Source organism: Simochromis diagramma, unplaced genomic scaffold (assembly GCF_900408965.1).
Source record: "Simochromis diagramma unplaced genomic scaffold, fSimDia1.1 OVJJ01000583.1, whole genome shotgun sequence".
Taxonomy (NCBI): Eukaryota; Metazoa; Chordata; class Actinopteri; order Cichliformes; family Cichlidae; genus Simochromis; species Simochromis diagramma.
In genome coordinates, this window is record NW_024387285.1 from 2,491,773 (window position 1) to 2,506,612 (window position 14,840).

Sequence of the window (14,840 nt, forward strand, 5' to 3'; positions counted from 1 at the left end):
TAAGAATCACAATCTTTTATTTCAGCTACAGAGAAATTCAATATAAGGATATGTTGTGTCGCTCACTGCTGTTACAATACAAATCAGTGGAATATATATGATAAACAAATGTGCAATGGTTACTCGTCGTGGTGTCGTCTGTTTCCTCCACAGAGCCTACAGATTTAACCATGTGATGATTAAAACCAGTGTGAACCACAATCAGGAAAACAATTTTGTGCTCATTGTCACTCATTTTTTGTTCCTGAACCCTGGAGCTGTCTTGACCTTTCTGCACAGTAACGGCAGTCTGAGAGTATCTCTCTCAGACTGCCGTCCTTTGAGCTCATCTACCCTCTGCAGGAGCTTGTCTCGGCGCTGCTCAGAGAGAGCTTCATGTTTAAACTTTGCTCCACTGTACTGATTTTCCATAGCCTTTAATTTAGCTATGAGATTTGCGTTCTCCATCTTTAGTGTCTCCATGTCATAGAGAAGATGCTCTGCAGATTTAGAAGTGCTTCTCCTGCAAGGTGGAGGCAGTGGAGGCAGCACTCTCACTTTCATTTCTAACTTTTTATGTTCTTTAGAAAACCGAGATTTCTCTTTCTTAACAGCTTCCTCAAGTTCTCTGCGAGCCGCTTTCTCTTCATCGAGATCGTTTTGCATAAGCTCCCTCTCATTTTTGAGAAACTCAACTTCGTCTCGCAGGGTCTGGTTTTCAGAAGACAGGTCCTGATTTTCGGAGGTCAGTCGATTCAGTTTTTGTGTTTTAGCGTGCTCCTGGGAGACAATGAAGTCGTAGCTCCTCTGGAGTGCAGAGTTCTTCTCTTGTTCTTTCTGCACAGTATCTCTCTCAGACTGCCGTCCTTTGAGCTCATCTACCACCTGCAGGAGCTTGTCTCGGGGCTGCTCAGAGAGAGCTTCATGTTTAAACTTTGCTCCACTGTACTGATTTTCCATAGCCTTTAATTTAGCTAGTGAGATTTGCGTTCTCCATCTTTAGTGTCTCCATGTCATAGAGAAGATGCTCTGCAGATTTAGAAGTGCTTCTCCTGCAACGTGGAGGCAGTGGAGGCAGCGCTGTCACTTTCTTTTCTAACTTTTTATATTCTTTAGAAAACCGAGATTTGTCTTCCTTAACAGGTTCCTCAAGTTCTCTGCGAGCCGCTTTCTCTTCATCGAGATCTTTTTGCATAAGCTCCCTCTCATTTTTGAGAAACTCAACTTCGTCTCGCAGGGTCTGGTTTTCAGAAGACAGGTCCTGATTTACAGAGTTCTTCTCTTGTTCTTTCTGGACATCTGATGCCCACTTGTTAACGTTTTCCTGCAGCCTTAAAATCGTGGTGTCCTTGGCCTCGATATCATCCTGGAGCTTTTGGACTTTGAGGCGCAGAAACTGTATTTCATTGTTTTTTTCTAGGTTTTGTTTCTGCTGCTCAGTGAGACGATCCTCTAGTGCCTTAATATCAGCGGCCTCTGCATTTTCATTTCCATGTTTAAGTGAGGACATCCTCAGATGGAGTTTCTTGATCGTCTTCTTGTCCTCATCACTGTTAGCCATCATTTGACTAATTCTGGTTTTAAGGTCCTCAGTGCTGCTCCGGTATTCTTTCTGTGACTTCTTTAGATCAGCCACTTTTGTCTTCATGCGTTTCAGTTCTTCACGCTCTTTTTTCACAGCTTTTTCAAGACGATCATTTTCCTCTTGCAGCTTTTTAAAGGCTTCATCCTGTTGAGATTTAGCCTCTTTTTCTATTTCTAACTCCTTTTGGAGAGCAAGCTTGTCTTCTTCCAGTTGTTTGAGACAAGTCTGAGTCTTCTTAGACTTTTCAGGACCATCGTACTGTGGAAAGCGAAAACAATTATCGTGTTGTTGAATATGTCAAACAATTTGTACAGAATAGAAATATGTAGCTTTGTTCATAGTTAAATATTTATATTTTTCTAGCATGTTTGTTCAGTTTAAAATGAATTTGCCAAAGCAGGCGGTGGCTGGATGTGAGTAAAAAATTCAAACATTCTCATCAGGGTGTTTTCATTTTCTTAAGACAAGAGAATTGCCTTTAAATAATAAAGCAAAACAACTATTTTCTTAGCATGTGTCTTCAGTTGGTCATTAATGTATGTGTGTGTGTGTGTACGTTGGGTATTCATATCTTGTGGGGACATCTTATTGACGTAATGCTTTCCCTACCCTCTAACCCTAACCATGAAACACACAAGGATATGTGCGCACATGCAGACACACACACACACAAACAAACCTCTTCAAAATCATATTCATATCCCATTTCAGAGTTGTCCACTGAAACAGGGTCTTCCTGAAAACCAGCAGCTCCCTCAGATTCCTCTTTGAATTCCTCTTCGAAGTGGTCGTGAGCAGACGAGTCTCCGGCCTCTTTCCTGGGGGCGTCCCAAAAATCACCAGATTTCTCAGACTCTTTGCTTTTTTCTGCTTTGTTTTCAAATTCTGACTTCTCTTTTTCAAATTTGTAGAGATGATCAGATTTCTCCTCTTCGAATCACTCTCACAGTCTTCTTCAATGTCATCACTCTCACAGTTCTCTTCAATGTCATCTATAATTTCTTCCTCAATTTCATCATCATCGTCTTGGTCAAAAGATTTGCCGCCACCACTCCACTGAAAATTCGTTGTGGAGGAAAATAGTACGTCTACGCTTTTGCTGCTCATTCTCTTAGATGAAAACGGCTCCTTTGTAATAATTTCCTCTGAATGTCGCTGGGTTAAAAACTTGGCTCTCTGAGCAACACGAACGGTAACTTGTGGTAATGCAGTCAGCGTGTGCCTGTATCTACTATCACATGCAGAATAGAGTTGCAGCAGAACGAGGAGAGAGGCGTCTATTTCGAATAATAATAACATGTTGTCATCACGGGCCAGTGTTGCCATTCTACTCTGCATTCAAACATGTTTACATTCTAAACAGTCGCTCTTTGGAGTCTGGGTTCACCTTTAAGAAAAACCAAAAACCCGTGTCCTCTTAATCCTTGGCTTAATTTAATTAAACTTTCCTAAACTACCTTTATCTTATGTATCACAATGCAATTTTATTTTCTAAAAGTAAATTCATATTTCGTCCACACACAAACCATCTTCCACTGTTTAACGAGACCAACTGGACCAGGTTAAAACAGCATGCTGCTTTTATTCTTTTAAACACGCTGACAGCCTCCTGCGGCTCTGACGAACAGAAGCTTTAAGTTATCTTTAAATAATGTTATTTTCACAACAAGATTTTATTTCCATCAGTTTACCTTGTAATCTCTAAATAGAAAGGTTCTATAAATAAGGAATCACCATAGATCAAGTGTGTATAATAAAATAATATACATATGGAAAAAATCAGGTTGAAAATGCAGCTGTGGTTTTTGATGAAGTCACTGCTAAAGCTGCATTGAAAGCCTTGTTTCCCTCAGGGATGGTCATGTATCCAACAGTGCAGTGTCCCTACCATCTTCACTATGGCACTCTAGGCATGTGTGTCATTCATGCTAATACAAACCTGAAACATTTGAATGTGACAAATATGCAAAAAAAATAAAAGAAATCAGGAAGAGGGGAATATTTTTTCGCAACACTATAAATCGGGTAATAAAGCAGGGTACGCCCTCAAGGTGTGGGGACTTTGGCTGACATTATTGTGCATATATGCATTGTTTAATTCAAAATAAAGTATTGGGACATACTTTTTTATAACATAGCACTGCCAAATTGGGAGCACATACTGAGTATATGATGTTGACTGTTTGAACTTTTCATGCTTTGCATTTGTTGATGGCAAAAATCCCCTCAGAATCTACTGAACAGCCTAAATTCAGAAGGTTATATGATGTTATAACAACTAGGGCTGGGCCATATTATACCGTTCACGGTAATACCGGTATAATGTTAGGCAACGATAGGAAAATGAAATATCGTGATAGAATGGGAGTAAAACGCGCATGCGCAGTGCCTTTGTTTTCATACGCACATGGTCGATTGTTGAGTGAAACAGATGAACCAGAATTGGTTTGTAAAAATGGTGCAACTTTAGATTTGAGACATTTGAATATTCTGCTGGGTAGAAATACAGTAAAAACTGAGAGAGCATGAAGACTGCTGAGGGACGTAAAACACGGAGACAATAAATGTGAATTAAACAGCTTCAACTATTGTTGTATCAAACTGAACATTTGAATGGCGCAATGAAAATGCCTCTGTTTCCCAGCTGTAATTAGTCACTCACGCAGCCAACCTGAATTACAAGTCTGCCTGAACTTAAACAATGTGGTCCCTGTGTTTAATTGCCTGTTAGGTTATTTATTTATATGAGAAAATGGTTATAATTGCTGGCTGTGAATATACCCATTTTCAGTCATCAAGACAGATGGAGCCGCCTCTTTCAAAGAGGGCGGTGAAACATAAGAGCTTTGATGTGGTTTACAGGAGGAAATCAGCTAGAAGCCATAATTCAATGTCACTGGAAGAATTTTTATTTCTTAATTTGTGGTATTTCCACTTGGAATAAGTTTTTATTTGCACCTGTTCGGGCCAAACTCGCTGCTATTGACTCATCCTCTCATTTTCTTGCCAGTAAAAGTTTTTTCTCATCATTAATTGTTAAATAGGTTTATTTTCTGCCAAGGAGAAAGAGTGCAACCAGGAGGCAATACGATAAAAAATTAAAGCACCTACAGCAAAGAACAAAAAGGACCCAGAAATTCAACTCACATCACCACCAATGTTGTTGAACAACATTAGATTAATGCACACATTAACATCAACATTAATATGCCGACATGAATGAGAATTTGGCAGTGACAGAGTGAGGAAAGACTTTTTGTTACACTCTCAGTGTGTAGCTGATGACATGCTGACACACACGGAGCAGATCGCCTTACAGCACATTCATCACAAAGCAAAAACAAAAACGATGCTGCATGATTTCACTTTTTAGCCAAACAGCGTCTCGTTTACAGGGAACACGATTTTGATTACATACTTTCAGGATGAATGAACTGACAAACACATTTACACCTGAGCAGTACAGACGTGGCGTTTGATAACGAGGGGAGAAAAAGATAAAGAGCTCTGCTCAGGAAACGTTCTGGAGGGGGCAGAGATGTTTCACAGAATCAGAAACTCAGGGTTTTCATTCATGACTCCTGATTTTTCACAAACAAAAATCAAACATACAAGGGGAAAAAGGCAATCAAAGAAAAGCCACAAAAAACAGTTTCTTCGACTTTAGGCAGGCAAAGATAAGAAATGCAGTGTAACCTTCAAACATTTCAATATGCCAGGTAGGACGTTTATACTTTTAAACGTTTTAAACTTTACTTTAACTTTTATACGTTTTTAGTGAGTACTCTCGGACATTTTAATGGTTATGGTCGTCTCCATTGTCAAAATGATTCTGGTGAATGTATGAAAACGGGTAGTTTTACAATTGGTTATGGTTAGGTTAGGCATTTGTTTTTGATGGTTGGGTAAGTGGCCAGGGAAAGCAGTATGTCAAAAAGATGTCCCCACAAGATATGAATACCCGACATGCGTGTGTGTGTGTGTGTGTGTCACTTTTCCTGCATACATACCTTGGTGACACTCGGGGCAACATTGGCCGTCCTGATGACAGCCAGGGTGCCCAGAGGGCAGGTACGGCAGGATCTCAGATAACAAGTCACCTGGGCATCGTGGCATTCGCACTCACGACAACTGCCATCACTCCATCGAGCAAGGTTCTATAAAAGAGAGGACATCGTATTTGCAGCTGTAAATGGGAGGTTAATGTTCTCATTATGCTTAAAGTGTGACTGCGATAAAGGCTTTTATAGAGGACGGACAGAATGTGGAAATACTGAAAAGAAAAGGATTTGACTTGAAGAAGCTGATTACGATTAAAAGGATGCCACACAGAGAAGGCCGTGGTCTGAATGCTATGAGCTGCATGTGTCCGTTTTAAAAAGAAGGCTGACAGTCGACGACTCTCATATGTTTTTCTGAAACATAAAGTGGTGAACTGACTGAAGGCCACTAAGGGGAGATATTCGAACAGGCGACAGCAGGAAATGTCAGTCACAAAGGGAAAAGAGCCTCACATGGAAAACTGAAACATTTTTCAAGAACCTGTGAAGACTTTTCAAACTTTCTACTGTCCACACAGGGAACCAAGCAAGATCGCTTTAAAAACTAACGTGTGCCGTCCCCTGGCGTCTGACACCAGGCACTACCGTTAATTTAAGAAATTCTACAGGTGTAAGAGCGAGTTTTCCCTCATTTGCAGATAATAGGTTTTTTTTCGCTGAAAGAGGTTTAGACTTCAGTCCTCTGAAGAACGAGATGATCCAAAGCTTGTCTTTAGCTTGACGATGTGAGAGACGGATAAACCTTGATTTTATCAGTCTCTCACACGTTTTTAAGTTCTGATCCACTCCTTTTATATAACTACTTCAGTTCATTGATGTTTGTGGCCATTCATTTAAGCACAGCTCTGCAAAACAAGCCCAAATCATCACCTCTCCACCACTGTGCTGACAGCTGGTATGAGGTGTTTGTCCTGGTTTGCTGTGTTTGGGGTTTACCAAACATGGCGCTGTGTGTTACGACTATTTTTCCAGAAGTCTTGTTGTCTGTTTGGATGCAATTTAGCGAACTGAAGTCACGCTGCCATGTTCTTTTTGGAGAGCAGAGGCTTTCTCGGGGCAGCTCATCCAAAAAAGTTACACTTGTTTTTCTAATTGCACTTTAATATTTAACATGCTAACTGAAACCCGTAGTGTCTGAGATGTAGCTGCTTTTGCAGCTTCTCTCAGCATTGCACAGCCAGACCTTGGAGTGAAAGTCTGAGACATCCACTCCTGGGAAGATTCTGCTGTTGTGTTAACACACCTGATTGCTCCAGACGAGCACGCTGCCAAAACATCAGCTTTTGCAGAGGTGTTCACATGTGCCGATGTGAAGCATAATTGATTAGCAGCATGTAGCGGCTACCTACCCTCTTATGGATGGAGCAAAGGCAAAGGGGGAAAAAGGGAGGTTAGTGTGCAGGGGAATGGAGAGACACAACAAGACCGGGCTAGAGCAATCTGGCTTACGATCAGAGCCGGACCGTGGGACTCGTGGGAGGTAAATCCGAGGAGGCAGAGACGAGGTCAGGTGGTACACTCTGAGAGCCAAGCAGGCAGCAGGACAGTCAGGTGGCAGACTGGACAGTAACCACTGAGGGGTGATCACTGACTGGCGTGGAGCAACTGTCTATGCAGGGTTAAATATTCCTCCTCGTAATCGCCTGGAATGGGATGCGGGTGTGATGGTGACGGCCCAACCTGAGGGTGTGGTCACCGGGGCATCCCAAACACTCCTCAGACACAGAGCCACGCACCATGACAGCTTTCACAGCAGGTGCACTGTGCACACTGTGTGACTGCAAACGTCAAGCCCATTTAAGCGTTTTTTAAGCAGTTATTTTCAAATTCAAGTTTCTATCAGCTCAACAAACATCAGCTGTTTCTGCGCAGTCTCTCACACGGTGTTTTGCTAGCTAAAAATACAGCAGCTGTATTTCTCAACGAGTAAAAACAGTGAGCGAGCCTGGACTTTCTCACTTTTAATTGAATAAAGAAGTTTAATCGGTACTTCAGCTTTTACCAGAATATTTTTTTAACACAAGTGCCTGTACACCTCTGGGTTTTTGAAGCCAGAGGTTGCTATGTTTGCGGCAGAGGGTTGAGTGTTAAGCTATTGCCTAAAGCTAGTATCTGGTGCAACCCACAGACACCGATAAATTCTATTTAGTGTGAAGTAACAGGCTAATAAATAAAAGTTCACTAACAAAAAATGCAGCACTAGCTTTTTGGATAATTGTACCACATAGCAGGCCATATTTCTTTGTCACAAAAATCCATTAAAAATGTTCCAAAAGGCAGCGACTGCACAAAGGTGACCTACACAATAAAAGTCCAGTTTGCTTTCAATAATATGCTTCATACATATTTCAAATACTTCATTAACTAACTGTTTCAATACTTCACACTTCCTGTGCAAGTTGTGCATTCAGTGTTTGAGCTCACTGCTGTTATAGTCTTCAAATTAAAGAGAATCATGTGGAAATCTGGTGGCTGGCTCCGTGTTTGTATGCTTTTCACACTGCAGAGACATCCCATTGTTCTCAAAGAAAAGAAGGCGCTCACTGGTTTCAAATGAGCTGTGAGTTTCCTGCAAACAGCTTGTGATTCACTGTGTGTAAGCCTGAAAGTGTGTGTGTGTGTGTATTTGTGTGTCTCTTGGCAGCACGGTGAGCAGTGGCAGAAGAACACCTGCACCACGTGCGTGTGTGACCGGGGTCAATCTAAATGCCACACTAAAACCTGTCCACCCATAACCTGCAACAAGGTGAGTAGTCTCATGCACACAAATGCACGCGCACAATCGCTGACATTCAGTTTTATGCAGAAGTCGCCACACACTGACAGTATCATGCATCGCTAACTATCTCTGAACCTTTAGGGTCTCCGAACACATCGTGGATTTCAGACGCCCTCAGATTTATTTTCTGGACACTTTACCCAACCCACCCCAGCGTTAAGCTAACCTTTTCATAACTAAGTCTTCAGATTATCAGTTTAACAGCCAGATTACCCAGAAAGTTAAAAAACAGATTCACTCGAACATTTTTGCCAGAGGTGATGCTTGACACAACTTAGAAATAGATCCAGGAAGTATTTTTTACCAGTGCAACATGGGAAAATTTATCAAATGGAAAAAAAGAAGATGTGACGTTGATGCTGTCAAAGAAGAAAATACAAAACCCACAAGACCAAATACACACATGCACAAAAAAACATTGAAAAAAAGTCAGACTAACGCTCTAAAGCCGAAATGACTTTAAATTCTTTAGGCACATGAAAAATATATCTTTGCTTTGAGCAATTTATAAACTAGCTGCAGCATTTAAACATTTATTCTACATCGTAATGGAAGCCAGTGTAAACCTGCAGGTGTTTTTCTTAAGTAAGGGCTGCACGGTGCTGTGGTTAGGACTGTCACCTTGCTAACAAGGGATCGTTGAATGTGATTGGTCCAGGTCTTCTGGCTTCCTCCCACAATGCAAAGACATGCCTGTTAGGTTGGTGATTCTAAACAGGGCGTAGGTGTGAATGCAAGTGTCTGTTTCTGTGTGTTGGCCGTGCAATGGGACAGGCCTCGGGCCCCTGCAAACACATGTTGGTCAGGAAAACTACATTTCTGTAAATCACGTGTTGATAAAATTGCACATCATACGGTTCACAAATGTGTAATTTATTTATTTTTTTGAAGTATTTTCTTAATATGACTCGAGAACAGTTTGCATCCACTTTTCCTGACATTTCAAAGTCCTGCAGTTGATGGTTTTGTGAGATTGTGTGAGATTGGGTAAAAATAAACTACAGTAGCTGTCAGAGCTGAGACACAGAGTAAGCGTGACATCTGCAGTGTCAGGAAAAGCACACCTCTGTGCACTTTCAAATAAAGTTAGAAGAACGGTCTGGCGGCCCACTCCGCTTGGTGTCTTTCCCCTTAATAATGCAAAACACATACTCTCTCTTCCCTCGCTCCTCTTATCTCTCTCTGCTGAAACAGAGATGCACAAAACCAGCATTTTTATAAGCTCCTTGGATTTCCGTCGTCTTCTCCCGCTGCTCAGTTTGCATTCTTTCATCATCTGTAAATAACATTATCCTGCCTCCAAACAGGGGCAGACCAAAGTGAAGCGTGCCGGGTAGTGCTGTGATGAATGCGCTGCTGCTAAGGGAAGCTGCCAGTACCAGGGCGCAGTGCGTTACCATGGAGACATGTGGAACAGCACCGGCTGCGAGTTCTGTACCTGCAGCCGGGGTCAGGTCCTCTGTCAGAGGGCCGAGTGTGGACGTGTCGAATGCCCACAGGTGAGCCTGAAAGAAAAAAAAAATGTTCGTTGAAGCCCAGAGGCAAAACTGGCCCGATTTTAAAAATCTGTGGATGCAAGGTTAAAATTCACAAACATTTCCTCAGGTCACAGCTTCTGTTTTAGGCTGGAAAACGGTCATCTCTTATTTTTTTAAATGAATTTCCACATAAGCAGGACAGCCGTAGGGGCGCTGAGACATCCCACTGCATCTCGGAAAAAAGTTTTGTTTATTTATGCATTTTTATTTCATTCAAAAGGGTAAACTTTCATATATACATATACACATTACTCAGGATACTTTTATATATGATATATTTTATGGCTCATGGCTTATAAAATCAGAAACTGAGTATCTCAAATTATTTTGAGGTTGATTAGATTTTTATTCAGATAGTATAAATGGCACGCATCTCTTTATCTAGTTCAGTACACACAACTGTAATCACGGGGAACACTGCCGACATCGTAGTTGTCTAGGTGATGATCGTCCTCCTACCATCCATCCTGCGATCACATCCCTAATCTCTGTGTTGAGAACTTCATATAAGAGCAAATTCTCTATCCTCAGCTAAAAAAACTGTTGTAATAACTGCCACTAGATGGCAGCATAAGGTCAACATGTGTTTGTTTTCAAGGCAGATATAATAAATTCACCTAAAACTAAACACAAATCCATTTTTCCATCCATTACTAAGAAATCGTTAAAAAGAACTTTATTCATTGTGTATTACCACAGCATTTGTGAATGAACTGCACCCTTTCATGCTTCAAAAACACAAAGTTAGTGGACAAGATCTAAATAACATTATTTTTAGTGGTAGACACTTCTTATACTGTAGAAACTTACACTGACTGAGTGCATGCTGTCACCACCACATTTGTTTTGATGAACAAAACTTCCTGCTGTTGATGGGCTCTGTGGAGAGACTGAAACAATCATCTCAAAATATCTTTTGCCAGATCTCAACAAAAATACTTTCCCGATATTAGATATTTTAGTGCATGTTCTTTAGTAAGCAAAGTTTTTCCTGGACAGAAAAGTGTATGGCAATCCCGAAGAAATCTTAGTTGGGTCTGAAGGAAAACCAGCTGTGTTGCTTAATAAACGACTGACAGTTTTGCTCATTAGGACATATTTACTGAAGTACGTTAATTATTAAGTGGTCACAAATAACAGGAAATTACACATATTTATGTCAAATAATGTCATGGGCTGATTAAAATTAGAAGGACCTGATTCAAAGTAAGATTAATACAAAAGCTACTTCTAGATATAATAGACAATAAAGTACCCTGTCTCCTATTTACCTACAATTAGGGTGATATGACTGTACTTTATTGAATTTATCTAATATCTAATATCCAAGTCCTTCTATAAGCAATATTATAACTTGACACCCATGTTGAAATACATCAGAGCAGCTAAATGGGTTATCTAAACCAGTTTTTAACTTCAGCGGTCATAGGACATATGATAGAATATGATATATATATATATATATATATACATATATATATATATATATATATATATATATATAGAATATGATAGAATCATCAATCAAATCTGAGATGTCAAATTCAAATTCAAATTTTATTTGTCACGTACACAGTCATACACAGTACGATATGTAGTGAAATGCTTGGACAACTGCTCGTGACCTAAAGAAAACAAAAAAAAAGGAAAGGCTATGAATAAGATAGGAAATAAATATGAAAAATTAAAAAGGGTAAATTTAACTAGGAAGGAACAAAATATAAATTAAGGTTAAAAATGAAATAACTGTACAACACAAATTAGAATGAAGGGTAAATTTAACTGGGAAGAATAAGATAAAATATATAAATTAAAGTTGAAAATAAAATAACTGTACAACAAAATACACAATATAGAACTATATAAGAATGTATGAAGAAATCTAAATATAAATAATATATACACAATAACAGCAGCTGTACAAGTATTAACCGGAAATGAAGAATATAGTGACCAGTGTTGTGCAAAAACAAAGTCCAGAAAGTCCAGTGTGTATGTGTAAGAACTGTATGTGTGGGTCAGTACTGTGTGGTGGTGTGATTGAGAGACCGTATCGCCTGCGGGAAGAAGCTCCTCCTCAGTCTCTCTGTGTTGGCCTTCAGGGAGCGGAATCGCTTTCCTGACCTCAGCAGAGAGAACAGTCCGTTGTTGGGATGGCTGAGGTCCTTCACGATCTTCCTGGCCTTGGTCCAGCACCGCCTGCTGTAGATTGAGTGCAGGTCAGGGAGCTCGGAGCGGATGGTGCGCTCAGCTGACCGCACAACCCTCTGTAGAGCTCGTCTGTCCTGCATGGTGCTGTTCCCGAACCAGGTTAAGATGTTTCCTGCCAGGATGCTCTCTATGGTGCACGAGTAAAAGTTCCTGAGCACCTTGGAGGGCAGTTGGAAGTCTCTCAAGCGTCTGAGGTGGTAGAGACGCTGTCGGGCCTTTTTCACCACGGTGTTGATGTGACAGGACCATGACAGGTCCTGCGTGATGTGAACTCCGAGGTATTTGAAGCTGTCCACTCTCTCCACTGGGCACTCGTTGATGACAGGGGTCTGGTAGTTCCTCTCCTGCTTTGTGCTGAAGTCCACTATCAGCTCCTTTGTCTTACTGACGTTTAGAAGGAGGTTGTTCCTCTGGCACCAGTTCTCCAGATTCCTAATCTCCTTCAGGTAGGCCGTCTCGTTGTTATCAGAGATCAGGCCCACCACGACGGTGTCGTCAGCAAACTTGATGATGGTGGTGGAGCTGGTAGTGGCCACACAGTCATATGTGTACAAAGAGTACAGCAGGGGGCTCAGAACACACCCCTGGGGGGCTCCAGTGCTGAGAGTGGTGGAGGCTGAGACATGTCCGCCCATCCTTACTGCCTGTGGTCTGCCAGTTAGGAAGTTGGAGATCCACTGGCACATAGATGAGCTGAGTCCCAGATGCTCCAGCTTGGTGGTGAGGGTGGAGGGAATTATGGTGTTAAATGCAGAGCTGTAGTCTATGAAGAGCATTTTAACATAATTCCCCCTTCTAGTGTCCAAGTGAGTGAGTGATGTGTGGAGGAGATGAGAGATGGCATCGTCTGTGGAACGATTTGGACGGTAAGCGAACTGTAGTGGGTCCAGTGTGTCTGGTAGTGAAGAAATGATGAAGTCTCTGACCAGGCGTTCAAAGCACTTCATCACTACTGAGGTGAGGGCTACAGGGCGATAGTCATTGAGAGAAGCAGGGTGGGGTTTCTTCGGGACAGGAACAATGATGGACTCTTTGAAGCATGTGGGGATCACCGACTGAGATAGAGAGATGTTGAATATCTCAGTGAACACAGGAGCTAGCTGGTATGCGCAGTCTCTTAGGATACGACCTGGGATGCCGTCTGGTCCTGCTGCTTTCCTGGTGTTCACTCTCTTGAAGGCTCTCCTTACTTCATGCTCGGAGATGACGAGCACGTTTCCGGTGCTGGCAGTATCTTCCTGTCTGCAGCCGTTAGCGCCGCTAACACTAGCATTGTTGGAGACCTTAGCTGCAGCCTCGAAGCGAGCATAGAAAGTGTTCAGCTCGTCTGCCAGAGTCACGGCCGCGTTCGTCATACCGGTTGTTGGTGCTTTATAGTCCGTTATTGTCCTTAGTCCCCGCCACAGGCTCCTAGAGTCACTCTGTTGGAGTTGTGACTCTAGTTTCCTCCCGTAGCGCTGCTTCGCCTCTTTCACCGCCCTCCGCACGTTATATGACGCGGCTTTGTACGGGTCCATGTCCCCCGTCATGAGTCCCGTGTTGTAGGCAGCGGTGCGGGATCTCAGAGTGTCGCGGATGGTTTTATCCACCCACGGCTTCTGGTTGGGAAACGTTGTGATAGTCTTTGTCTCCACGGTATCATCCGCTAGTTTCCCGATGAATCCCACAACCGCTTCCGTAAACACGTTGACGTCATCGTCGGAGCTGTTCCTGAACATGCCCCAGTCTGCGTCATCGAGTGCGTCCTGTAACGCGGCCACCGATTGGTCCGTCCAGCGCGCGACCTTCCTCTGAACCGGAACTTCCTGTTTCAGCCTTTGTTTGTATTTTGGCATGAGGAAAATGGCGGCGTGATCAGATTTGCCAAACGGGGGGCGGGATTGTGCCTTGTAGCCGTCCTTGACCGTAGTGTAGTGTGTAGTGTAGTGACCGTAATGTCAATTTAATTCAGTGTTACAGAAAGAAATTATATATATGCTAGCTTCCACAGGTAAATCCAAAGCCATTTTTCCATATAAAGAAACACACAAAGAGAAAATATTTGGAGCCAATATTTCTAATAGTCACAACTGTTTTGGCAGGAGCTAACTAGTAAAGAAGTTGTTCTAATACAATTAGATAACATGCAACATACACTCCCTTTTTTACGGTAGGCTACTGCTAAAGCTCAGTGAGAAATAACTCAGGCTCCACTCATGATTTTCTATTAATAGATAATATTAATGTTAGTAACAAACGCTTAATTACCTGTAAATAGTGGGAAAAATTATCTTCGTCCTGGTATGGTGTAGCATATCTGGTAGGACAGTGGCGGGAAACTACGCGCCTGCGCAATATGTATGAATTTAAAAATAAAAAAATTAAAAAATTCTCGTAATCCACCCAGGAGTCTTATTGGGTTTTTTTTCAGAGACCTTAATATTAAGTCATATAATATTTATCATGTATCGTTTCTCCAAAATATGTTCGCATAGAGATAATAAGATAAACCATGTCTTAGATAATTTATACATAGCTAGGATGGTTTGAAACCTAAAAATTCGGCGTCCAGGTTTTAGTTCAAAACTTTTATAATGCTCGATTTTCTTCCTATAGCAGCGAGTAGAGTACAGCTGTCTCTACATTCGTTTAGTTTTTTATCATAATAAGTAAATATTAATTAAATAAATATATGCCGAATGAAAATG

The 14,840-nt window shown here is 41.6% G+C and overlaps 2 protein-coding genes across 2 annotated transcripts in view; both read right to left on the minus strand.

Annotated features, from left to right (window-relative positions):
- Positions 1–14,469, minus strand: part of LOC120716161 (ankyrin repeat domain-containing protein 31-like) — a 49,020-nt gene extending 34,551 nt beyond the window's left edge. Inside the window, exons 1-2 of the mRNA XM_040003573.1 lie at positions 14,401–14,469; positions 10,753–10,832 (exon numbers count right to left, since the gene is read on the minus strand). The gene's annotated coding sequence lies outside the window, so the exon portion shown is untranslated. The remainder of the gene's footprint in view (positions 1–10,752; positions 10,833–14,400) is intronic.
- Positions 950–10,369, minus strand: LOC120716118 (M protein, serotype 24-like). The gene is made up of 5 exons (XM_040003496.1): positions 10,352–10,369; positions 9,802–9,909; positions 5,575–5,721; positions 2,244–2,492; positions 950–1,822 (listed from the first exon to the last, which is right to left on the minus strand). The coding sequence occupies exons 1-5, from the start codon at positions 10,367–10,369 to the stop codon at positions 950–952; spliced, it is 1,395 nt and encodes a 464-aa protein (XP_039859430.1).
- Positions 14,470–14,840: the final 371 nt, after the last annotated feature.